The sequence below is a fragment of the Macrobrachium nipponense genome, chromosome 21, assembly GCF_015104395.2.
Source record: "Macrobrachium nipponense isolate FS-2020 chromosome 21, ASM1510439v2, whole genome shotgun sequence".
Taxonomy (NCBI): Eukaryota; Metazoa; Arthropoda; class Malacostraca; order Decapoda; family Palaemonidae; genus Macrobrachium; species Macrobrachium nipponense.
In genome coordinates this window covers 53327246-53353475 of record NC_087212.1, presented here as the reverse complement: position 1 = coordinate 53353475, position 26230 = coordinate 53327246, and the positions used below count along the sequence as shown (strand labels likewise).

The window sequence follows — 26230 nt, the reverse complement described above, 5'->3', positions numbered from 1 at the left end:
AGCCACCTTAGGGTAACGCTTATCAATAAAGAGCATGGGGCCGAGGATATTATCAATATTTTCTAATAAATGTCTCTGCTTACCATCATATTTTTAATTTAAAAAGTATTACTCCAACAGAGTATGCATTAAATTTGTAATTAAATTAACCTCGAGGGATAATCTTTTACTGATTCCAGTAGTTCTTTAAATCGTATCAAGCGACAAGATTTTTCATTTAGTTTCACCGGGAGCAAAAGCTGTTTGTTATTTTGCTTCTTTTAACCAGCTAAGATGATCGAGATCTAATTAAATTCACTTATAACTTGGGAAAATTTTTATTAAGTGATACTATTAATGCAACGTAAAAGATCTTTTGTATTCGTGTTCGCATTTTATTGCTCATCCTATCCCTTTCTACCTTGTTACACTGCAATACGAGTATATATACACGCACATACGCAGATCTTCACCGAACCCAAAATATCCGAAGACTCGCAAGGATTCAAGCACAGCGGACCACGAGGGCAAATTTCCCAGAAGCACTTTTCATATGAGATACCAAAACTGGGAGAGTCATAAAAGAAACCTCATCAACAACGCGATCTTTCGATTAATTCCCTTTGAGAATGATTCTCGTCGATGGATACTCCCCGGATTACTTGACTTCCTAATTTCCCCCAACTTTGAGGCCACGACTCAGTCTTGATCATCAGTGCCTAAGGATGTTCGAAGAGAGGAGATTGCTCACGTGACTCGCAGGAAATCTCGATAATATTATGATTATGGTATAGTGGCTGGTCATGCAAAGTAAAGATACGATGCATGTCTGCAGGTATATATTATGTATATATTACGCATATATATATAATATATATATGTGTATATATATGTATATATATACATATATATATATATGTATATATAATATATTAACTATACTTATATATAATATATATATTATAATATATATTCTATATATATATATACTATATATATATATATAATATACTATATATCTATATATATATATATATATATATATAATATATATATATAGATAGCTAGAAGAGAGAAGAGAGAGAGAGGAAGAGACGAGAGAGAGAGAGAGAGAGAGAGAGAGAGATTGTGTTTGCGTATCAAAGTAAATGAAAGGAAAGGAAAGTGGCAAGATATATTCCTAGGAGTCTCTTGAGTCCTTTCGCTCAAAATTGTATAAAAAGAAAGACAACCATTGTAATAACAAACTGAATGCTTATATGTCCAATGAAGTGACGTCAGTTAGGCGGCTACACATCCGGAGGAGACAGGATATCAATAATCTTCAAAATCGAATGTCTGAAGACCTTACATCTTTAAGTCGTCTTTCAAGATCCAAGTTTTAAATTTATTGATTGACTTTACAATGAAAAGGCATCTCATCTCATTAATAATGGTGTCCTTCTACTCTTCATATGATCCAGAAAGTAAACAGTATGAATGATGCTATCTATATCAGTAAGGGAAGAACTTTGATTTTCATTCCTTTGTGGATATCGTTTCCAAGTTCATGCGAAATTCTCTGGGTCTTAATTAATTTATCTTAATTAATTACTTGCATCGAACAAAGCGACTATTGAGAAAAGCAGCTGTCCATATTAATCATTCTTATTCTAATCTTTGCATGAACGGAGGAATAGTTCTCTCTCTCTCTCTTTCTCTCTCTCTCATCTTGTTCTTGCCAGCCATTACTTTCGTCTTCTGGTCTACAGAGAGAGAGAGAGAGAGAGAGAGAGAGAGAGAGAGAGAGAGAGAGAGAGAGAGAGAGAGAGAGAACTCGAACTTATTAACAGATTTATAGGTAATTGATCACTGTATCCAGAACAGGATCACCATGCATGAACAACTTGAAAGTTCTCAATTAACATATTTCAAATTCTATTAGAATATCAAAGAAAGATATACGTTAGTCTCGGTTCTATTTGAAATTCAATATTTGTAACAGAATAATTAAATTCCACATGACAAGAATTGAAATTCTCCAAATAGAGGATCTGAAAAGTCAGAGTATCATTCGTATATGCCCTTCAAGATATACAGTATAAATATATATATATATATATATATATATATATATATATATAATATATATATATATATATATTATATATATCGAGCTACAATGTCCTTTAATATCTAATCCGCTCTACCTCGGAATTAATATATTTCATATATGCTTAACCGAAGGGGAATTTTTTCTCGATAATAGACTTGCCTGGACCAGGGCGCGAACCTATGATCCTTACAAATCCAGGAACGTCAGTGAAGCTTTATCCTACTACACCACCGCGGAATTTTTTCTCGATAATAGACTTGCCTGGACCAGGGCGCGGAACCTATGATCCTTACAAATCCAGGAACGTCAGTGAAGCTTATCCTACTACACCACCGCCCGGTGGTGTAGTAGGATAAAGCTTCACTGACGTTTCCTGGATTTGTAAGGATCATAGGTTCGCGCCCTGGTCCAGGCAAGTCTATTATCGAGAAAAAATTCCCCTTCGGTTAAGCATATATGAAAATATATTAATTCCGAGGTAGAGCGGATTAGATATAAAGGACATTGTAGCTCGATATATGTATATGAATCACGGAAATGTGATATGACATATATATATATATACTATATATATATATATATATATATATATATATATATATATATATATAAAAATATATATATATATATATATATATATATAGAGAGAGAGAGAGAGAGAGAGAGAGAGAGAGAGATTTTTAATCACTAAAATGAAATTATGCATAACGCAAAGTAGATAACATGCGAATAGGAGTCTATATTACATAAAATAACTTCAAATTTCCTATCTTTCCAGAAAGCTCCTTCAGTACCCTATAAAAATTCAACTCATTTTCTAAAAGTATTTTCCTCAGAAAGCGATATTGATAAAAAAAAATTGTTCTTTTAAAATTGCCCTGTTCCAGGAAGCTTCAACGCGAATCTTTGTCTTCATATGAACAGCCGCCTTTCTTTTTTCACTCGCTTTATTCGATGCAAGAATAAAGGCAGACAAGACAGGAGCGCTCACACGTAAAACAAGTTCAATTAAATAAGACCCATTGTCTTTGAGAACTGATACAAGTCTTCCGTAATTTTTTCCAACTTTCCCTTATGGAATACGCGTTGCAATTATTTTGGGACATGTCTGCTACCACCGAATCACAGACTGTAACGTTTGTCATCAAATAAGAGAATCCGTAAGGGACCCGGTCAGATGAAAGCAGATTCGCTTGCCCGTGTATACATTCTCCAGCCCCATTCAGCGCATGGCTTTAGTGTACACTGCAATTCAGCGAGAAGGATGTTATATTATCAACACATGGAATGCTTGTAGACCATTTGTATACTGCTGGAACTCGTAAGATCTACTCTTCATTTAATATCTTCCTTTTGTAAATAAAGAAGTAAATATATGCACCCACATATACACAAACAGAAAACAAACAGAAACACACACACAAACACGCGCACACATATTTATATTATATATATATATCTATATATACATATATAATATATATATATATATTATATATATATATATATATATAATGCTGACAAATACGGCACTGCCAGGGAGAACTCTGAATCACAGTTGATCCTTTACCTTAGAAAGTAAGTAACATGTGATGTAATTGGGACTGACATGTTTATTTTTAGACAATGAATTGTAAACAGAATTATTAATCACAGGAAAGAAAAGAACTTTCAATGACATTACACATACTTTACACAACAAAAGAATTCAAAGGACATGCAGGAAAATTTTTCTAAGCTGCGCTACTCGTCCTGACTCATTCTCGATTTGAAAGTGTATGAACCTACATTCCTGAAAATCCACGTTTTGCACTAGTCCAAAATATTATCCCATGACTGGGTCTTTACGGGGCCCGCAGTAAATATGGTACCTTGGAACCTGCATGAAAACCTTCCTTGGGCCAAATGGCGGTCACTTGCAAAATTTTTTCTAAATCAGTCGAGTGGTTCAGATTTCCTTAAAGCACAAATTTACATACATACATACAAGTTTGCAAGTTTAGTCACAGTCACACACACAAACACACACACACACACACACACACACACACACACATATATATATATATATATATATATATATATATATATATATATATAAATACGTGCACACACACACACGTACATATACTACGTATATGTCTGGAATTCTTTTTGTGGTCACTTAGGAGACACGACCTTTTTCCAATACCCCGGATGGATGCGAATTCGAATCCTGCTACGGATATCAGAAAATCTCGTCATATGTTCTTGCATTTGTGCTCAGGCAGTGAAAGCATATCCAAAAAGTGCGACAAATATATATACATATATAATATATATATATATATATGCGAATTCGAATCTGCTACGGATATCAGAATATCTTCATGCTCTTGCCATTTGTGTCTCAGGCAGTGGAAAAGCTATACAAAAGTGCGACAAATATATAAATACATATATATATACTATACATATATATATATATGATAAATATATATATATATATATATATATATATATTACATCTATATATATATATATATATATGTGATGGTAATTGCTTCATAGCAAAGGAAGTTAAAGGAAAGGAAAACGCATTTTCGAGAAGTTCGGCAGTAAGGAGGCTTTCGCGCCCGTGTTGGAGGCGCCTGTTCTCGCGGCTGTTCTGGAATCGTCAGGCGTGTTGTGGAGCGCAACACGCGCCAATGTGTCGGGAGAAACGCCGCGATTTCTGATGCAATACCTCATCTAGATTCATCTAGGAAGTTCTGGAAATCTCGCGAGTCTGTGACGCTCGCCATAGGTTTCGCCCCCAGAGTGCCGTATAAATACGACGGTCGTAGTAGCAGCAGCAGAGATCGTAGAAGAGAGACACCTGTTAGTCACAGAGAGATATCCTCAGTAAGAGCCACTGGTCAGAATATCAGTGAGAGATCAGCAGCAGAGATCTTCAGAGAGAGACTAGAGATGAAGGAACCGACGAAGGATCAGAAAAAAGGTTGCTCGAGAGTTGGTTGGATACTGGTCTAGTCATCTTCAGGAGTGGACGTCTGTGTTATCTCGACGTCGAGGACGTCGAGCAGACTTCAGAGAAGAAAAGGTCCTGCTAGCGATTTTGAAGAGATCCTGCCTTACAAGTAGACTATTTTCTGCAATATGGAGTCAAGAGGACGTCCGCAATCACCGATCTCCTTTTGTGAAGCCATCGCTTCGAATTGCCAAATTGACTAGCAAGTATTTGAATTGCCTCACTGTTCCCCCAGTTCATGCAGTGTAAGATTCTATTTATTTTATGTAAATAGGACTACTAATTCGGTGGTCCGAGTTCGATTCTCGGCCCGGCCAACGCGGAACCAGAGGAATTATTTCTGGTGATAGAAATACCTTTCTCGATATAATGTGGTTCGGATCCCACAATAAGCTGTAGGTCCCGTTGCTAGGTAATCAATTGATTCCTAGTCACGTAAAAATATCTAATCCTTCGGGCCAGCCCTAGGAGAGCTGTTAATCAGCTCAGTGGTCTGGTAAAACTAAGATATACTTTTTATGTAAATAGGAGATACCATTCTGCATTTACCTATGTTAGTAAGCTTGTAAATAAACCTTTGTTGTGTTAGTGTTTCTTTCTATATTTGTATCCCCTGTTTGTGTTGAAATATTTTTTTCTTATTATTTCATATCGAACCTGAAGCGGACCTCTCTCAGAGGCTGTAACAATATAATATATTATATAATATATATATATGTATATATATATATGTATATATATATATATATATATATATATATCTATATATATATATATATATATATATAATGTATATATATATATATATGCTATATATATATATACTACTCGCATATTAAGAGAGAGAGAGAGAGAGAGAGGGAAACGAGAGAGAGCGAGAGAGAGAGAGGATAGAAGGAGAAGATTTAGAAGGGTTTTTGATTTGTCAAAAACCATAGTTTTTCAAACAGTTTTATCTCGTTATTTAAAAAAAAAAAACTAAAACAAAAAAATCTGGCACAGTTATTGTTAGCTAAAGAGATTCTACATTAATTCAACAATGGGTTAATGAGGAAAAATTAATTTCATGAGAAAGTATTTGTTATGCAAATAAAGCTAAGCATGGGCGCAAATATCCAAATATGGTGGATGGTGTGGTTTTCTTTAAGTGACCGCAAAGGAATTCTGTCCACCATGAGGGTGTAGTTTATTTCGCAGCGATGAAAAGAATGCATAGAAAATTGCGTGTTATAATTTTAATATAGCAATGAGGACGGATGGGGGGTTAGGGGGTGTTGGGCACGGAAGACCATCATCATTGTCAATTAAATTTTGGGGGGATTTTGGGTTCTGCACTCACAGAAAATTAAGTTTTCTCTCGTGTAAAAAACAGCTAACTCATTTTTTTGATAAGCCTTTTAATTAAACACAGCTTTGTGAATAAAAAATGAATATAAACATCTCTCTCTCTCTCTCTCTCTCTGTATATATATATATATATATATATATATATATATATATATATATATATATATATGTGTATGTGTGTGTGTGTGTGTGTGTGTGTGTGTGTGTGTGTGTGTGTGTGTGTGTGTGTACATGCAGCAAAGTGATTACTTGTCTCAGGGAAATCAAGAAATACACGAACACAGGTGGAAGATGCTGGACTATTCAAGATTATATATATATATATATATATATATATATATATATATATATATATATATATATAAAGAAAAAATCCGATCGCAGTGAAAGTGAAAAGCAGATATCGGGGGAAAGCAACATCGTTATTGTGTGAGCATTAATTCTCCCATGTCACTTCCATATTCGATCATGACGAAGGAAGATGGGATGGTTAAGGGGGTGTGTAGGGATGGGGGGGGGGGGGGGGGGGGGCGGGGGGGGGCACAAAATGAGGTTATACGCTCGGAAATCATTTCGAAATTATCATGGCTAGATAATTAAAGCGTCCTTTAATATCCGGCTTTGTTCTAAAAATAATAATGATTTAGAACCATGATAATAATGATTTAGAACCATGAACTGTGAGCGTATCAATTTCGTGCTCCATTATATCAAAAAACGGTATCACACGACAGTCCGATGACGTCTCTAAATGTCAACTGGGGCATAAAATAATGTAGTTAACATTTCCAGCGCTTATGTAATGACTGAGCTTATGGGTAGGCACTATCAAAAGAACTAAAATTAGTCGCTGGAAAATAACTATTACTTTAGCATATGGTGCAGAACATATTCCACATTAATACTGATTCTGAAGTATAAAAATACCAGGTGAATTCTACTCCCTGATATTATTCAATATCCATTTGATCAAAAAAAAGTTTTACGATTCTTTATTTTAAAAAACCCTTTGAAGTTTTAGCCATTACTAAATATACAGTGTACTACACATCTAATATATACATATATACATACATACATATTAAATACTATGCTAATATATATATGTATATATAAACGTGAATGTTTGTATGTTTGTCCACTACACAAATCCAAACCGCTTGACAGACCCAGACAAAATTTGGCACACTGCCCTTCCGTGACCCCAGGAAGGTTATAACTCAAAATCAAACCTATCCCCCCCACCCCCCGTAACATACATCAAACACAGGCAAATTGAATGAAATGTTTGTCTTTAACAATTACATCAGGCGGCTTACTTCAAGTGCTTTATGGGTAAGTGGTAATGTTTCATCTGATTGCTCCAGATTTTCTTTTAGGCAGCAATAAATTCTTTAACATTCATTTTTTATCAATATTTACGTGATTTTTAATCATAATTCATGATAACTATTATCATAATTGTTAAATATCTGAATAAAATTAACATTGAAAACCTACATCGGTTGTTAATTACCTGGTCAAAATCAACATTGAAAACTTACATCGGTAATTTCTATAAGTAGAAATCTGCTTTCTGCAGTCGCGAACCACGTCCCCCATCTGCGCATGCGTAGTATCTGCTATTGGTCTGAGCCAGATATAGATCATCCACGGTATTTCCATTTTTATTAATTCCCTCAAATGCAAATTTTCTCATTTATTCGTTCGTTTCTTCTATGATATTTTGTTGTAAAGTTGGTTTCAATGAGGTCGAAATGAATTTGGCAACATCACCACCATACGCACCAACCATGGTCTATCAACATCGCGCAACCATCTCCACCAAACTCTCTCTATCTCTTGGCATCACTCAATCAATTTTGGTGAAATCTCTATGAGGTTTTTAACTATTGCAAGATAATTCATGCTTGCAGTCTCTTTCTCTCTATCGTTCTTTCTCACTTATAAACTTCCTTTATGAATGGGGTTAAACATCAAGTCTTACTAGAAAAAACCCAAGAATATTTGCCACTACAAGTAAATCATTCTCTCTCTCTTTTCTTCTCACCGTTTTGATAAGATAAGTGCCTAGATATAATATGTGATTATGTATATATCATGTTTATTTAAAACAATGAATTCGAGACTGAATTATTGATCACAGGAAAGGAAAACATACTCAGTGATAGTACGCATACTAGTATGGTTGGGTCATATCCCTAGGTCCCGTGGCCGTGGAGTCCAGAACTAAGTTTCTTGGTGGTTTTGTCATATTTGGGGGTTAAATAAAAAATTTGGCCACCATGTACCTCCAAAAAGTGTGGCGAAAATTTTTGGCGGCACTTTTTCAAAATGGCGGCAAATGAAACATTCATATAATGGTTTTTTTGGGCCAAGGAATTAATTTCTGCAATAAAATTTTACATTCTGACATTCCCTAGTACATAAAATCCAATATGACCGCCACAAAATCCATTTCGGTAACGTTTTCGTTATGATGAAACTAGGATATGAATATGAGCCTTCGGTGTCAAGGTTTTAGGATATTTGTATAGGAAATGCATCATTATTAGCAAAGGTGGTCAGAAATAATAATAACAATATTACAGTCATAGATTCTATCTCTATGATTTTACTTTCAGACTGAGTCTGTTGCATAAATGGTATCGTTGAACTGATGAAGGAATTGATAGAGCAAGTCACGTTTCCTGGAACATCATGAGTAATCAACCTAAGTGTATAGCCTGTGGCCAGAATTGCAGTTTAAAAGAAACCATTGGAAACGAAAAGTGGGACGCACTAAATCTGAAAAGTGGGATAGACTTGATAAGTATGGCGACCTCTACATGTCAACTGATAGGGACGCAGGTCCTACAAAATAAAGTACATACGCAGTCCTTGTTAAACATCAATATCTTCACTTAGAACACTTAAACAGGCAGTGAATCGTAATGAAAAACAACAGAAGGCTCAGAAGCAATGCAGTTCAGCCTCAAATGAAGGTAAACTTTATATCCGAAACTACTGTAAAAATCAAATCACAATTTGGCTTGGCATTTATCTATACCTAAGTTATTATCTTAACACTTGAGTGAATCTAATTACTATTTCCGTTGCAATTGATCAAAATATTTATCTTATTTTCAGGCTCTGATGACGGCATTGGTCCAATTCCAAGAAAAAAGCTACGGTCATCTATGCCCTATGCCAGATCCTTCACTATATGACAAAGATCATTGTGTTTGGTGTGGAAAACCAGCTGATGAAATACACCCTAATCGTAAGTATGGAAAGCTTTTCAGAATAACCCAGAAATCATCATGGCACACGTTTAAGAGACATCCAGTGTTTTTGGGAGATGAAGAGAAGAGAGAGAGAGAATGACTCGAGTAGCAATTGCAGTGTTTGGATTATATGACCCATTTGCTGCAGACCTAATGTACCATCACAAATGTTACTAAATGGGTTGGGAACTGCTGATCTACAGGACATCGATATGATAGCTATACCGTTGATTGCAAGAGTAAAAAGAATAATCCCGACGTACCAATTTATTTATGCATGGATACTGATACTAAAGCCAAATACTTTATCGACCTAGGATAAAAGAAATAAATTCATTTGAATACTTCTTTTCCGAAATACATGAAACTTTTTCAAAATCATTCGTCCTCCTCCGATGATTGGGAAAAAGAGAATGACGTCATCCCTACGTCAGTTTTTCCGGGATGAGATTGCCCGAGCATGTCGTTATTATGCGTACGGGATGTCTTGAGTAGTCAGGGATACGGAGAGAGAGAGAGAGAGAGAGAGAGAGAGAGAGAGGTTACCATAGTAATCGGCTGATCAGTTACTTACTTGTCACTCTCAAACAGAAGTATCAACAGTCTCGCTTTACCAAAAGAAAAATAGTGGGTGTGTCCAGATAATGAGTTTCAAATTCCCGATTCATTCTGAGAGGAAGAAACTGGAAAAAATGCATCGTTTCAGTAATGTGTAATATGCGGGTATGATGTTTAAGGTTTATGTAACTGAGGTGCGCATGCGCTTGTGCAAGAATACAGCAGAAAGTATCCAAACAGAAGACCTCCCGGCATAAGAACATTCTAGTCTGTTTTTCAACACCTTCATGAGAGAGGATCTTTCCTGGGAATAACTGCAACAGTGGGAAGGATAAGGGGAGCATGGGAAGGCAAGAGAGATTCTTGACACTGCATCACAGCTCCGACATTAGTACAAGAATTTCTTTTTGACTCGGAGTCTGGCACAGGAAAGCATGGAGAGTACTGAGAAGTAAAGGGCCTCTTCTGTACCATCACCACAAAGTTCAACATCTTCAAGAAGGAGATTCTGACAGCCTGAGTTGAATGTGGTTGCATGATCATTCTCAGCTTTTAGATTCGATTTAATCACTGATGAAGTTACATTTACCAGTAAGGGGAGTAAAACAATGCCCACATTGAAGATTGGTGGGCAAATGAAAATCCTCACAAAAGGTAAAATGTAATTTCCATTATTGATGGTCACTTGATCAGACAAAACATCTTCGAAGATCGCGTTAACGGGAACATTTACGGTTTAGATATATCAAAATCTTCCTTTAGGAAGAAAGTGTCACCAACAAACAAAAACTCCTACCTATCTTTCTGCACAAGAACTTTGAAAATAAAGACTAGCTAATCTGTCAAAACACGAGCATGGAAGCGTATTGTATAAAATTTGGTGATGAAATGATTTCATGTGATGACAGGGACGAATGAAACGAGGAAACATCTAATCAAGCATCAATCATACAACTGATGATGGGGTCGGTGCGTTTTCCTCCGGGAAAGTTGGCGAGGGAGGGAGGGTGACCCTGGGTCAGAGGTCAGGTCACAAAGAGGAATAATCTCCCCCTGGGTAGCCAAGCTATCGAGGCTGTCGTCTTCGCTGCGGGGGTCAGTCACCGAACGGTCGCTGTGAATGAGGAAGAAAATCTGGTCATGTTACAGACATGAAATTTTCAAAAGAGACGCTGCAAATGGGAGGCGTCACATAATAAATACTGGAAAGAGAAGCAGAAAAAGTTATCTCACAAAGGAAAAACTTAAGAATATACTGGACAAAATGTTGCAAAGCAGACTAAATCTAAGGATGTACGGAAAATGTTACAAAAAACGATATTTACGAAGTATCAAATGAAGAATAGCGTTTTGCAACACACATGAAATTCTAGACCAGTATACTGACAAATACACTTACATAACGAACGAGAGGCATATGAAGGACACGGAAAAGTAATATTCGTTTACTTTTTAGCTCAGTAATGAATATAATTTATAAAACCCTTTCATGATGAGAGTTCATTAAAATCAATAAATAAAAAAATAATGTCGGAAATTAATAATGGAGACGTAAAATAACAAATAAAAAGCATACAATATAGCAGAAGGTATCTAGAAAGGTAAAAATCAGCTAATAAAGATTCATTGTATCAATTGATGGTGCTAAATAAATAAATTAGTTTAGCATCATTACTTGGGATGGTGAAAAGGAATCAGTGGAATCATTATAAATGTAATTAAAGATACAGCAATAAATAAATAACGAATAAAAAAATCTCAAATGCAATATTCGCCCAGCTGGTTACAGAAATACTTCACAAATTGCCTTTCCAATTAAGTGCGTCCTCATTTAACGTTGTGTATTTTCCGTTTCTTGTATCATTTTCAGATTTTTTTTCCTGGCGAATGACTGGTATTTCCATTCACGGAATTTTCTGTATAATAAAAAGGTATTTTAATAACTTACGACAACAAGAGGGCCCCTTCCGACCGATGGTAGGACTGACGATTATTCTTGGTGAATTTAGCCCGGACGAGGTAGTTGACCCCGTGGTGATCGTTCAGGTTGTTGTGATGGATGTTGTTGAGATAAGGCGACGAACCGATGTTGATGTGGTTCCGCTGAGCGTGCGTGCAGCTGCGAAGGCAGTTGCTGGAAGGTGATGACGAGGGCGACTGGCAGTGGGAGTGGGAGAGAGGAGAGTGGGTGATGGTCGTGTGGGGGGTGACGTCTCCCGGTCTCATGACTAGGGTCATTTCGCAAGCAGCTGTGATACCTGTAGCGAAAGGAAAATGTATATCTCTGGAAAAATTGACATCCTTGGGTGTGTTATCGACTAATGATCTATTCTATCCAGAGTAAAATGAGAATTATGTGATTTACAGAGCACTTTAATCTCTCTCTCTTTCTCTCTCTCTCTCTCTCTCTCTCTCTGATTAACGTACCCGTACTGTTAGAGAGTGTTCGGCGATTGACAGATCGCTTGACGGAATGTCTCAGATCCATGACCCTTTCTCTTGCTTTTCCAAGAAACGGGGCAGTTGAAAGCGTATAGAGAAGCGGGTTGATGGCAGCATTGAGAGGCAGGACAAATACCGCAACCCAGGCAAAGACCTACGTGGGAAGATAGAATGAAAAAAAATATAGTTACATATTCATTAACTTCATCCGATCCCCCAGGCATTGCTATTTATTTACAATTAAATAACCCGTTGACATACTACAAAACCAGCGCAAATACTGTATATATTATATATATATATATATATATATATATATATATATATCTATATAATATATATCATATATATATATATATATATATATATATATATATATATATTATATATATCAATTCAGGAATGCCGAAGACACATGGATGTTTTAAAAGATATATTCATTAAGAAACGTTTCGCACATAGTCATCAGTCTGAAAAATGACAAAATAATAACATTAAAAATACTACAAATACACAGGATTCTTAAAATGACAATTAAAAACATTAAAAGAACAAAAAAAGAAGCAAAGTAAAAATAACTGCTGTTACACCAACCTTCAGATACAAAGAAAAAAGATAGAATGACCAAAAAGGAACAAGAACCTCCAAAGACGACTATGCCAGATACAGTTGAGCAGAGGAGCAGCCACCGTTTAAAGATGAAACAAGTCTTTTAATATATAATGGCTCTAAGGTAGTCAGATAATCTGCATCCTTTGAATACCCTAATATGGAGAAGTGCTGCTTCTTGACCTCAAATTTACAATTGATAGCATGATTTTTTATATTTTATATTTTATATCAATTGTAAAATTGAGGTCAAGAAGCAGCACTTCTCCATATTAGGGTATTCTAAGGATGCAGATTATCTGACTACCTTAGAGTCATTATATATTAAAAGACTTGTTCCATCTTTAAACGGTGGCTGCTCCTCTGCTCAACTATATCTGGCATAGTTGTCTTTGGAGGTTCTTGTTCCTTCTTTGGTCATTCTATCTTCTTTCTTTGTACCTGAAGGTTGGTGTAACAGCAGTTGTTTTTACTTTGCTTCTTTTTTTGTTCTTTTAATGTTTTTAATTGTCATTTTAAGAATCCTGTGTATTTGTAGTATTTTTAATGTTATTATTGTCATTTTCAGGACTGTGATGCACATAGTCATGTGCGAAACGTTTCTTAATGAATATATCTTTTAAACATCCACGTGTCTTTGGCATTCCTGAATTGATGTTTGAGGGTCATACTGCAGATAGTATATATATATATATATATATATATATATATATATATATATATATATATATATATATATATATATGTATGCAAAGCAGAACTGTCTTTTTCAAATGTATGAAATTCGGGACAAGTTCCAATCCATGGATTGGAAACTCATCCCGAATTTTATACAAGAGCAGCTGCTGTTACAAATGCCAGATGGTAGAATCTGCACTGAAAAAAACAAGTTAACAGGATTAACCTTTCTCAAGGAACCTGGGACTGACCATATAAATAATATCTTCCTTAATTAAGGCAACGATGAAGAGGATTAAGACAATTAACAGAACCAAAATCGACTTAGTGGTGACCCCGGTCACCCACCCTACCTATGAGCATATCTCCCACTATATATTTCACTAATGCAACTACTGTCATTCACTACTTGATAAGGGAGGAAGATAGTCCACCGAAATATAGTCCTAGCTTTAAACTAGAGTGTTTTCATGGGCCTTTTATACTTTATTTATATATATATATATATATATATATATATATATAGATATATATATATATAAAGTGAATACCACAGGCAAATGACAAGCAGAAAGTTAGTACAATGCGTGAGTAAATACGATAAAGCACTTAGTCCAGACCTTCTGCCTGCTATTTTCATGCCATAATTCGCTTATATACTGAAGTAACGTGCATCTACTTTATATATATATATATATATATATATATATATATATATATATATATATATATATATATATATTGTTACGAAGTGCCAAGTATCTGGTTACCATTTGTCAATTATTACCTCACAAAAGCCAGACACCTGAACCCTCATAACACGTTTAAACGACTGAATACTCTAAAGGCAACAGTGATCCCTTAACACTTACCAGTATTGCAGAATATCAGACTAAGTTCATCAAAACAGGTGTGAGGTAATCTCGTAAGTAATTAAATTAATCAAAGGGCATCACTCCATCAACAACTTTAAAACTCTATGTATTTCCCTGATTTCAGAAGTCTAAGTACTTTCCTGGTTCTAAGTCACTTCAATTAAATTGAAGGAAAGCAAATCAATTACCACTCTATGTCTCTACCTATCATAAATATAGTCATAATTATATATATATACTGTGTAAGATAAAGAAAACACTTATAAAAATTTTAAATACAAAAATTTATTTTATTATTAAATTCAAAATTTATAAGTGAAAATTTCAAAAAAAAACCAAATATCAGGGAAAATTACTGTTACTTGAAAAACAAAGTAAAGTTTAATTAATTCTTGAATCAAATTAAGTAAAATTAAATCAAAATTAATTTATCACAAAATTCAAGAAAATTAATTCAATCAAAATTCAAAAGTGTTAGGCAATAATTGAAAATTTGAAATTAATTTACAAGTGCTAAACAACAATAAAACTTGAAAAGAATTCTAAGTAAATGCAAATAAATTCACAAGTGTTAAATTTAATTAAATGTGCAATGATAAAGCAATGAAAATAAACTAAGTCAATTAAATGGTGAATGCAAATGAAAATATAAAACAAAAAGACACACTTCAATAAGAAAATGAAATAAATGCACAAACAATGGAACAGACAAACACAAAAAATATCAGCAATGTGTAAAAAGTGTAAATCTTTTTCATTCAAAAACACTAACCAACAGTTTTTACCAAACCTTCGTAACAGACAACAGTTCCTATCAATTATTAATTAAACACACTCCCTATCCATTATTAGTTATTCACTGTTCCTAACAATTATTAGTTGCAACTAATAAAAATATAACACACTTTACCTTTTTTGGTATACCAACTTCTTTTCTTCTCTTGTAAATTACACTTTCATAAAAAAAACAAGGCGCCGTTACGAAATGTTTGTTCAGATTTCCACAAAAGAAATTAAATAAACTAAATAAATTCTAAGAAATATCAAATATACAATTCTCACAATATGAGTGACCAAATTTACGTTACGTTAATTTAATCTCGATGTCGAGTGAGAGAGAGAGAGAGCGAGAGAGAGAGAGGGAGATCTAACTGCCTCGAGGTCTTAAGATCGAATGAAAATCTCTTCCTTTATGGAAATGACAGAGCAGATGTCTCAAAACGTTCTAGGTCTTGAAGTTAAAATGGCTTTTAACCTCTCAAAGGATTCTTGACACTCTGGAGTCCAAATAAATTTAGCTTTGGGACTAGTCAAGTCTGTCAAGGGAGCTACTACGGCTGAGAAATTTGGGCAAAAATGACGATAGAAACCAGCCATGCCTAAAAATCTCTGTAGCGGTTTCCTGGTAGTAGGTGGGGTAGCCTTACGGATACCTTCTACATTAGCATTACTGGAGCAAGAAGGCCTTTCCCCAACTTCAAACCCAAGATACTGTACAGTTGCCTTTCCAAACTCACTCTTCTCTAAGTTGACTGTTATTCCTGCTTCTTGTAGTTTCTTGAAAACTTTCTTCAGAATCTTCAGATGTTCTTCCCACGTTGTAGAGTAAGTCACGATGTCATCTAGGTATACACCTACTCCTCCTATTGATCCTAGCAGTTGATCCATCACTCGTTGAAATGTTGCGGGTGCATTCATCAGACCAAACGGCAGAACAGTATACTGATATAGTCCCAAAAGGAGTAATAAAAGCTGACAGCAGCTTCGCATTCTCATCTAAGGGAATTTGATAATATCCTTTCAACAAGTCTATCTTGGAAACAAACTTGGCTTGCCCAATATTATCAAGTAACTGATCTATAAGAGACAAAGGATAATTATCAGCCACACTGATAGAATTCAGCTTCCTATAATCAGTACACATCCTAAATGAACCATCTGGTTTCTTCACCAACACACATGGAGAACTGAAGTGACGAACTGGGTCTGCTAATCCATGTTGCAGCAAATACTCAACTTCTTTCTTCAAAACATCTCGATGATACGGTGATAAGCGATAGGCTCTTTGCTTGAAAGGTTTTCCATCTTCTTGAATCTTGATTTCATGCTTGGTCAGATCAGTACGTCTAGTTGCACATCTGAAAAAATTTCTGGAAAACTTCTTCTAATTACGTCACTTAAGTCTTCACCTTGTTCAACACTCAGATGTTTCAGTTTATCCTCCAAATTTTCCAAAATTGAAGAATTATTCATCTTGCTTGCAGCTCCCAATTCGTAGCCATCATCGTCTTCTGTAGATAAAGTTGTCGTGGGTTACTGACACAGTTTCAGTTTTAGTTTCTGAGAAATAAGGTTTCAAGAGGTTCACATGTATCTTCCTTTGTCTTCTTCTTCTTTCTGGTGTTTCAATCACATAAGTTCTATCACTTAACTTCTGAATTATCTTGTAAGGACCTTGAAATTTATTAGTGAGGGGAAATCTCTTGACAGGTAAGAACACTAACACTTGTTGACCAACACTAAAACTTCTTAGCTTAGCCTTTTAGCATCAAATCTCCTTTTCATTTTCTCTTGACTCATTTTCAAGTTTTTCTAAAGAGAATTTTCTAATCTCTTTTCAACCTCTTCCTTAAGTTCTTCACATACTCTGCTTGGCTTTCCTCTTGATTTTCTTCCCAATTTTCTGCAAGAATCTTCAACGGTCCTCTAACTTCTCTTCCAAAAATCATCTCATTAGGTGAACATCCCATACTTTCTTGGTAAGCACTCCTAACTTCAAACAACATTAATGGTAAACCAACATCCCATTCTCTTCCTGACTCAGAACAATACTTTGTCAGCATCTTTTCAATGTCTGGTGGTAACCTTTCCAAGGCACCTTGAGTTTCTGGATGATAGGCAGTGGATAACTGTTGTTTCACTCCTAACAAATTCATCACATCCTGGAATAACTTTGAAGTAAAGTTTGTTCCTCTGTCACTTTGTACTATTTCTGGTATACCAAACTTTGAGAAAAACTCCTCAAGTTTCTCAGCAACTATCTTGGCAGATATGTTTCTAACAGGGATTGCTTCTGGATACCTTGTCACTGGACACATTAATGTCAACAAATACTCATTTCCTTTCTTTGTCTTCGGCAATGGTCCAACCATATCAATAATCACTTTGCTAAAGGGTTCTCCTCTAACAAACTTCTATAGGTTGTAGGGGGGCTTTTCTTGATTGGGTTCATTCGGTTTTCCAGCTATCTGGCAGGTATGACACTCACGACAGAACCTGCTAACATCTCTGTGAAGTCCAGGCCAGAAAAAATATTTCATGATCTTCTCCACAGTCTTCCTGATTCCCATATGTCCAGACTCATGAGCTACTGCAACCACTTGCTTTCTCAATGGATATGGAATCAAAATTTGATGATATTCGCCCCATTCAGCATCTCCTGGTATATCTGTAGTCTATACTTCCTCATCAGCAAACCTTCCTTCAGATAGTAACAGGTAGGAGTTTGTTGCATCTCTTCTCGATCAACAACTCTGAAGAACAAATCAGTTAACGATGCATCCTTCTTCTGCAAGTCCATCAGCTTCTCTCTTGTCACTTGACCAACTTCAAAGGTTGAATTCTCAATATCTGCTAACTCAGCTACTGTAGTTTCACTACTGTCTTCAGCAACACTTTGACTACTCGGAGTCTCTTCAGGAACATCAGGTTCTTCTTCTTCGTCGTCGTCTTCTTCATCATCTTCTTGGGAAATCTCTTCTTGGTCAGCACTATGGGAAACTTCACTTCCCTGGAATAATTCTTCTAAGCACAAAGATCCTTCACTTGATCCTTCTTGGGTGTGTAAATCCTCAGTTTCTTCACTTACAGTCGTAGTCCTCTTCATACTTCTGGTAGTTACACAACTAGGAAACAGGTGGGGGTTATTCTTCTCCAACTCTTCTGTAGGACTAATCCTCAATGGTTTGTCTGTCACTACAGGACAAGGAATAAATGGCACACCACCAACTTCATCCCCAAACAGAACATGTATACCTTCCACAGCTAGTGAGTCCTTTACAGCAAAATCACATTCCCTGTCACCAATTCACATGACAGGTGTAAGCGGCATATAGGAGTTACTCTCCTCCTATACCCTGCAAAAAATAACTGAATCTCCTGTGAGACTCTTCTCCAACTGAGGGTGAGAACCACGTACTACCACACTATGGTTACTCCCTGTATCACGTAATATCTTGACTGGTACCTGCATACTTCCTTCTTGAGTTGACAGCATACCCTCATAGATATATGGCTTAAAAGCCTCCACACTGCTTAACCACTCACTGCTTGAGGTAACATTTCCACTGGTTGCTAAACATTCAGCTTGTTTAGTTTCATTCTTCTCTGGAGTCTGATTCTTTCTCTTTCCCACACTGCTCTTCGTAGTTTGTTTCACAACTTGACTAACTGGTTTTGACTGCTGTTGATTCCGGTGGTAACACTCTTGACTGTAGTGTCCTACTCTTCCACACTTGAAACAGACAACATTAGGTTTCTGTAACTGTCTTGAAAAACTGGATGAGGATTTCACATTATTTGCTGAGCTGTATTTCCTTGTGGTACTCTAGTAGTATCACTTGAGGTTTCCCATTAAATTTGTTCCTGTTATTTGGATAAGACTTAAAACCTGGGCGTTGTTGACTCTGGTACTTGACATTGTAATTACGTTTGCTACTGATTATATTGTAATCTTCACTAAGTGTAGCGGCTTTGTCAAGTTCTTCACTTCTCTCTCTCTTAAATAGGCTCTTATATGTTCAGGAATTCCCTTAAGATACTGTTCAAGAACAAGTAACTCTTCTAACTCATCAAAAGTTTTAACTTAGCAGCTTCTACCCAACGTTTGAAACACCTTCTCACTTTGTAAGCATAATCTAAGAAGGTTCCCTTCTCATCTTTTCTTAAATTTCTGAATCTCTCATTGTAGTACTCTGGGGTCATCTGGTAAACTTGTAGCACACTGTGTTTAAGTACCTTGTAGTCTTTACACTGATCAGCTGTTAAGGCTAGATAAGCACTTCTCCCTTTACCAATCAAGACACTTTGTAGCAAAACTGACCATTTATCCTCTGGCCATCCCATACCTGAAGCCACTTTCTCAAAGTGATCAAAAAAACTCATCTGGAGCTTCTTCAGTAAACTTAGGGATTAACTTCTGTACTCTCACTACATCAAATACAGGGTCTTGATTACCTTGGTTAGGGTTAGACGGTGTTACAGGTAATGTGGATCTAGCTTTTCTTATTAATTCCATTTCCCTTTCATGTCTTGCGATTTCTCTTTCCTCTTTTATTCTTTCTCTTTCCTCTTCTGCTGCTTTTTCTTCTTCTCTTTCTCTTCTTTCTTGTTTTTTCCCTGTCTATTCTTTTCTCTTTCAGCTTGCATTCTCTCTCTTTCAGCTTGCATTCTCTCTCTTTCAGCAAGCATTTTTAGCTTAATCAATTCTCTTCTGCTTCAATGCGTCTAAGCTCTAACTCTGCATCACTTTCTCTTTCTTTTCTGCTTGCTTATTTATGAGATCAGCACGTGCTACATTCAACAACTCTTGAGCCAATTCTAACTCATCTTCATCAGTTTATTCTACCAGAGTTTATCAATGATTCCATAGCAATACATCTTATTTGTGCCTTTACCATACTAGTAGACACATAACCACCACATGCCTCTGCTAAAGCGCTCCACTGTGCTCTAGACAGAGTGTTTCAGACAAAACTTGGACGGAAGGAGCTGCTAAAAATTCCTGAACATTGAACTGAGCCATTTTCCTCTAAGTTATCAATTTACAATTCAATACAATAAATGCAAAACAAAATTATATGTCACTCTCCTAACAAAAATACATTCCTAACACCACCAGTATATTCTAGATGTGATAATGAAATCTGCTTTCCCGGGGTCTGGGCACCATTAAACAATGTTACGAAGTGCCAAGTATCTGGTTACCATTTATCAATTATTACCTCACAAAAGCCAGACACCTGAACCCTCATAACACGTTTAAACGACTGAATACTCTAAAGGCAACAGTGATCCCTTAACACTTACCAGTATTGCAGAATATCAGACTAAGTTCATCAAAAACAGGTGTGAGGTAATCTTGTAAGTAATTAAATTAATCAAAGGGCATCACTCCATCAACAACTTTAAACTCTAAGTATTTCCCTGATTCAGAAGTCTAAGTACTTTCCTGGTTCTAAGTCACTTCAATTAAATTGAAGGAAAGCAAATCAATTACCACTCTATGTCTCTACCTATCATAAATATAGTCATAATTATATATTATTATACTGGTGTAAGATAAAAGAAAACACTTATAAAAATTTTTAAAATAACAAAAAATTTTATATTAAATTCAAAATTTAATTAAGGTGAAACAATTCACAATATCAGGGAAAATTACTGTTACTTGAAAACAAAGTAAAGTTTAATTAATTCTTGAATCAAATTAAGTAAAATTAAATCAAAATTAATTTATCACAAATTCAAGAAAATTAATTCAATCAAAATTCAAAAGTGTTAGGCAATAATTTTGAAAATTTGAAATTAATTTACAAGTGCTAAACAACAATAAAACTTGAAAAGAATTCTAAGTAAATGCAAATCAATTCACAAGTGTTAAATTTAATTAAATGTGCAATGATAAAGCAATGAAAATAACTAAGTCAATTAAATGGTGAATGCAAATGAAAATATAAAACAAAAAGACACACTTCAATAAGAAAATGAATAAATGCACAAACAATGGAACAGACACACACAAAAAATATCAGCAATGTGTAAAAGTGTAAATCTTTTTCATTCAAAAACACTAACCAACAGTTTTTACCAAACCTTCGTAACAGACAACAGTTCCTATCAATTATTAATTAAACACACTCCCTATCCATTATTAGTTATTCACTGTTCCTTAACAATTATTAGTTGCAACTAATAAAAATATAACACACTTTACCTTTTTTGTATACCAACTTCTTTTCTTCTCTTGTTTAAATTACACTTTCATAAAAACAAGGCGCTGTTACGAAATGTTTGTTCAGATTCCACAAAAGAAATTAAATAAACTAAAAAATAAATTCTAAGAAAAATATCAAATATACAATTCTCACAATATGAGTGACCAAATTTACGTTACGTTAATTTAATCTCGATGTCGAGTGAGAGAGAGAGAGAGCGAGAGAGAGAGAGGGAGATCTAACTGCCTCGAGGTCTTAAGATCGAATGAAAATCTCTTCCTTTATGGAAATGACAGAGCAGATGTCTCAAACGTTCTAGGCACGAAAGCTTCTCGAAAGTTCTGAAATCTGACGCAATCTTACACACATAATGTGCAACATCCACGTGGGACTCGGCAAATACATACACGTACAAGACAAGACTGCTCAACAGATACGTACCCGATTTGAAACGGAGGGTAAACGATAATTAAGATTGACATGTTTTTGATGACCACGTAAAAGAGTCGAGCTCATTATCAAACGCGCTGACAGAGCAGGGAAGCAAACGGATCTCGCAGACTCTCTAATCTACAGTGTCGACATAAAAGTTAAACATTTGCAGCTTTGAAAAGACAAGGATCTCTCTCTTTACGTTAGATATATATTCTTTTACAAGACGTTAATGCGAAATCTGAACACACATTTTAAAACATCCTATTCTAAGCTATTTAGGAATCTGAAAAAATGTTACACAATCTACAAGACATTTCAAAGAGGGGAAAACATGCATTTTGAAAGTAGCAATATATAATATACCTCCCCCCAGAAGATTTTTTATCACGGTGTTGAATCCAACGATTCGCAACGAGATAAATAATCAGCAAACTACATTGTTTTTGCCACTTATGTGCTGCACTCTTAAGTTATACTGTTGCAGGCACAAAGACCACCTGGTCAGTCTTTGATTATGGTTTTTCATTTTCTGGATAAATGACAGTGGATTGTGATCAGAAAACACTACAATTTCTTCATTCCTAGGTCTATTCACATACACTTCAAATTTTTTCAATGCGGTGATTAAGGCTAAAGTTTCCTTTTCAATTGTCGAATATACTTTCTGATGTTTTTTCTTTTAATTTTGTAGACATGAAGCATACAGGATGGTAGATATTATTTTCATCTTCTTGAAGTAGAACAGCTCCAACACCACAGTCTGACGCATCAACTTGTATCACAAATTTCTTGTCGAAGTCTGGAGCTTGAAGTACTGGTCTTGAAGTTAAAATGGCTTTTACCTTCTCAAAGGATTCTTGACACTCTGGAGTCCAAATAAACTTAGCTTTGGGACTAGTCAAGTCTGTCAAGGGAGCTACTACGGCTGAGAAATTTGGGCAAAAACGACGATAGAAACCAGCCATGCCTAAAAATCTCTGTAGCTGTTTCCTGGTAGTAGGTGGGGTAGCCTTACGGATACCTTCTACATTAGCCATTTACTGGAGCAAGAAGGCCTTTCCCAACTTCAAACCAACCCAAGATACTGTACAGTTGCCTTTCCAAACTCACTCTTCTCTAAGTTGACTGTTAATCCTGCTTCTTGTAGTTTCTTGAAAACTTTCTTCAGAATCTTCAGATGTTCTTCCCACGTTGTAGAGTAAATCACGATGTCATACTAGGTTAATACACCTACTCCTTCATATTGATCCTAACAGTTGATCCATCACTCGTTGAAATGTTGCGGGTGCATTCATCAGACCAAACGGCAGAACAGTATACTGATATAGTCCAAAAGGAGTAATAAAAGCTGACAGCAGCTTCGCATTCTCATCTAAGGGAATTTGATAATATCCTTTCAACAAGTCTATCTTGGAAACAAACTTGGCTTGCCCAATATTATCAAGTAACTGATCTATAAGAGACAAAGGATAATTATCAGCCACACTGATAGAATTCAGCTTTCCTATAATCAGTACACATCCTAAATATGAACCATCTGGTTTCTTCACCAACACACATGGAGAACTGAAGTGACTTGAACTGGGTTCTGCTAATCCATGTTGCAGCAAATACTCAACTTCTTTCTTCAAAACATCTCGATGATACGGTGATAAGCGATAGGCTCTTTGCTTGAAAGGTTTTCCATCTTCTTGAATCTTGATTTCATGCTTGGTCAGATCAGTACGGTCTAGGCACATCTGAAAAAATTTTCTGGAAAAACTTCTAATTACGTCACTTAAGTCTTCACCTTGTTCAACACTCAGATGTTTCAGTTTATCCTCCAAATTTTCCAAAATGAAGAATTATTCATCTTGCTTGCAGCTCCCAATTCGTAGCCATCATCGTCTTCTGTAGATAAAGTGGTCTGGGTTACTGACACAGTTTCAGTTTTAGTTTCTGAGAAATAGGTTTCAAGAGGTTCACATGTATCTTCCTTTGTCTTCTTCTTCTTTCTGGTGTTTCAATCACATAAGTTCTATCACTTAACTTCTGAATTATCTTGTAAGGACCTTGAAATTTATTAGTGAGGGGAAATCTCTTGACCAGGTAAGAACACTAACACTTGTTGACCAACACTAAAAAAACTTCTTAGGGCTTACGCCTTTAGCATCAAATCTCCTTTTCCATTTCTCTTTGGGGTGGGACTCATTTTCAAGTTTTCTAAAGAGAATTTTTTCTAATCTCTTTCAACCTCTTCCTTAAGTTCTTCACATACTCTGCTTGGCTTTCCTCTTGATTTTCTTCCCAATTTTCTGCAAGAATCTTCAACGGTCCTCTAACTTCTCTTCCAAAAATCATCTCATTAGGTGAACATCCCATACTTTCTTGGTAAGCACTCCTAACTTCAAACAACATTAATGGTAAAAACCAAACATCCCATTCTCTTCCTGACTCAGAACAATACTTTGTCAGCATACTTTTCAATGTCTGGTGGAACCTTTCCAAGGCACCTTGAGTTTCTGGATGATAGCCAGTGGATAACTGTTGTTTCACTCTAACTATTCATCACATCCTGGAATAACTTTGAAGTAAAGTTTGTTCCTCTGTCACTTTGTACTATTTCTGGTATACCAAACTTTGAGAAAAACTCCTCAAGTTTCTCAGCAACTATCTTGGCAGATATGTTTCTAAAACAGGGATGCTTTCTGGATACCTTGTCACTGGACACATTAATGTCAACAAATACTCATTTCCTTTCTTTGTCTTCGGCAATGGTCCAACCATATCAATAATCACTTTGCTAAAGGGTTCTCCTCTAACTTCTATAGGTTGTAGGGGGGCTTTCTTGATGGTTTCATTCGGTTTTCCAGCTATCTGGCAGGTATGACACTCACGACAGAACCTGCTAACATCTCTGTGAAGTCCAGGCCAGAAAAATATTTCATGATCTTCTCCACAGTCTTCCTGATTCCCATATGTCCAGACTCATGAGCTACTGCAACCACTTGCTTTCTCAATGGATATGGAATCAAAAATTTGATGATATTCGCCCCATTCAGCATCTCCTGGTATATCTGTAGGTCTATACTTCCTCATCAGCAAACCTTCCTTCAGATAGTAACAGGTAGGAGTTTGTTGCATTCTCTTCTCGATCAACAACTCTGAAGAACAAATCAGTTAACGATGCATCCTTCTTCTGCAAGTCCATCAGCTTCTCTCTTGTCACTTGAACCAACTTCAAAGGTTGAATTCTCAATATCTGCTAACTCGCTACTGTAGTTTTCCCCACTACTGTCTTCAGCAACACTTTGACTACTCGGAGTCTCTTCAGGAACATCAGGTTCTTCTTCTTCGTCGTCGTCTTCTTCATCATCTTCTTGGGAAATCTCTTTCTTGGTCAGCACTATGGGAAACTTCACTTCCCTGGAATAATTCTTCTAAGCACAAAGATCCTTCACTTGATCCTTCTTGGGTGTGTAAATCCTCAGTTTCTTCACTTACAGTCGTAGTCCTCTTCATACTTCTTCGGGATTAGTTCCCAACTAGGAAACAGGTGGGGGGGTTATTCTTCTCCAAGACTCTTTCTGTATGACTAATCCTCAATGGTTTGTCTGTCACTACAGGACAAGGAATAAATGGCACCCACCACCACAAACTTCATTCCCCAACAGAACATGTATACCTTCCACAGCTAGTGAGTCCTTTACAGCAAAATCAACATTCCCTGTCACCAATTCACATGACAGGTGTAAGCGGCATATAGGAGTTACTTCTCTCCTCCTATAACCCTTCAAAATAACTGAATCTCCTGTGAGACTCTTCTCCAACTGAGGGTGAGAACCACGTACTACCACACTATGGTTACTCCCTGTATCACGTAATATCTTGACTGGTACCTGCATACTTCCTTCTTGAGTTGACAGCATACCCTCATAGATATGGCTTAAAAGCCTCCACAC

At 36.0% G+C, this 26230-nt stretch overlaps 1 protein-coding gene across 1 annotated transcript in view; it reads right to left on the bottom strand.

Annotated features, from left to right (window-relative positions):
* Positions 1–10227: 10227 nt before the first annotated feature.
* The window catches only part of LOC135197478 (G-protein coupled receptor GRL101-like), a 367490-nt gene continuing 351487 nt past the window's right edge, over positions 10228–26230 (bottom strand). The window contains exons 24-26 of the mRNA XM_064224543.1: positions 12683–12851; positions 12204–12513; positions 10228–11369 (exon numbers count right to left, since the gene is read on the bottom strand). Of these exons, the coding sequence (XP_064080613.1) occupies positions 11198–11369; positions 12204–12513; positions 12683–12851 (651 nt within the window). The 3' untranslated portion in view covers positions 10228–11197. The remainder of the gene's footprint in view (positions 11370–12203; positions 12514–12682; positions 12852–26230) is intronic.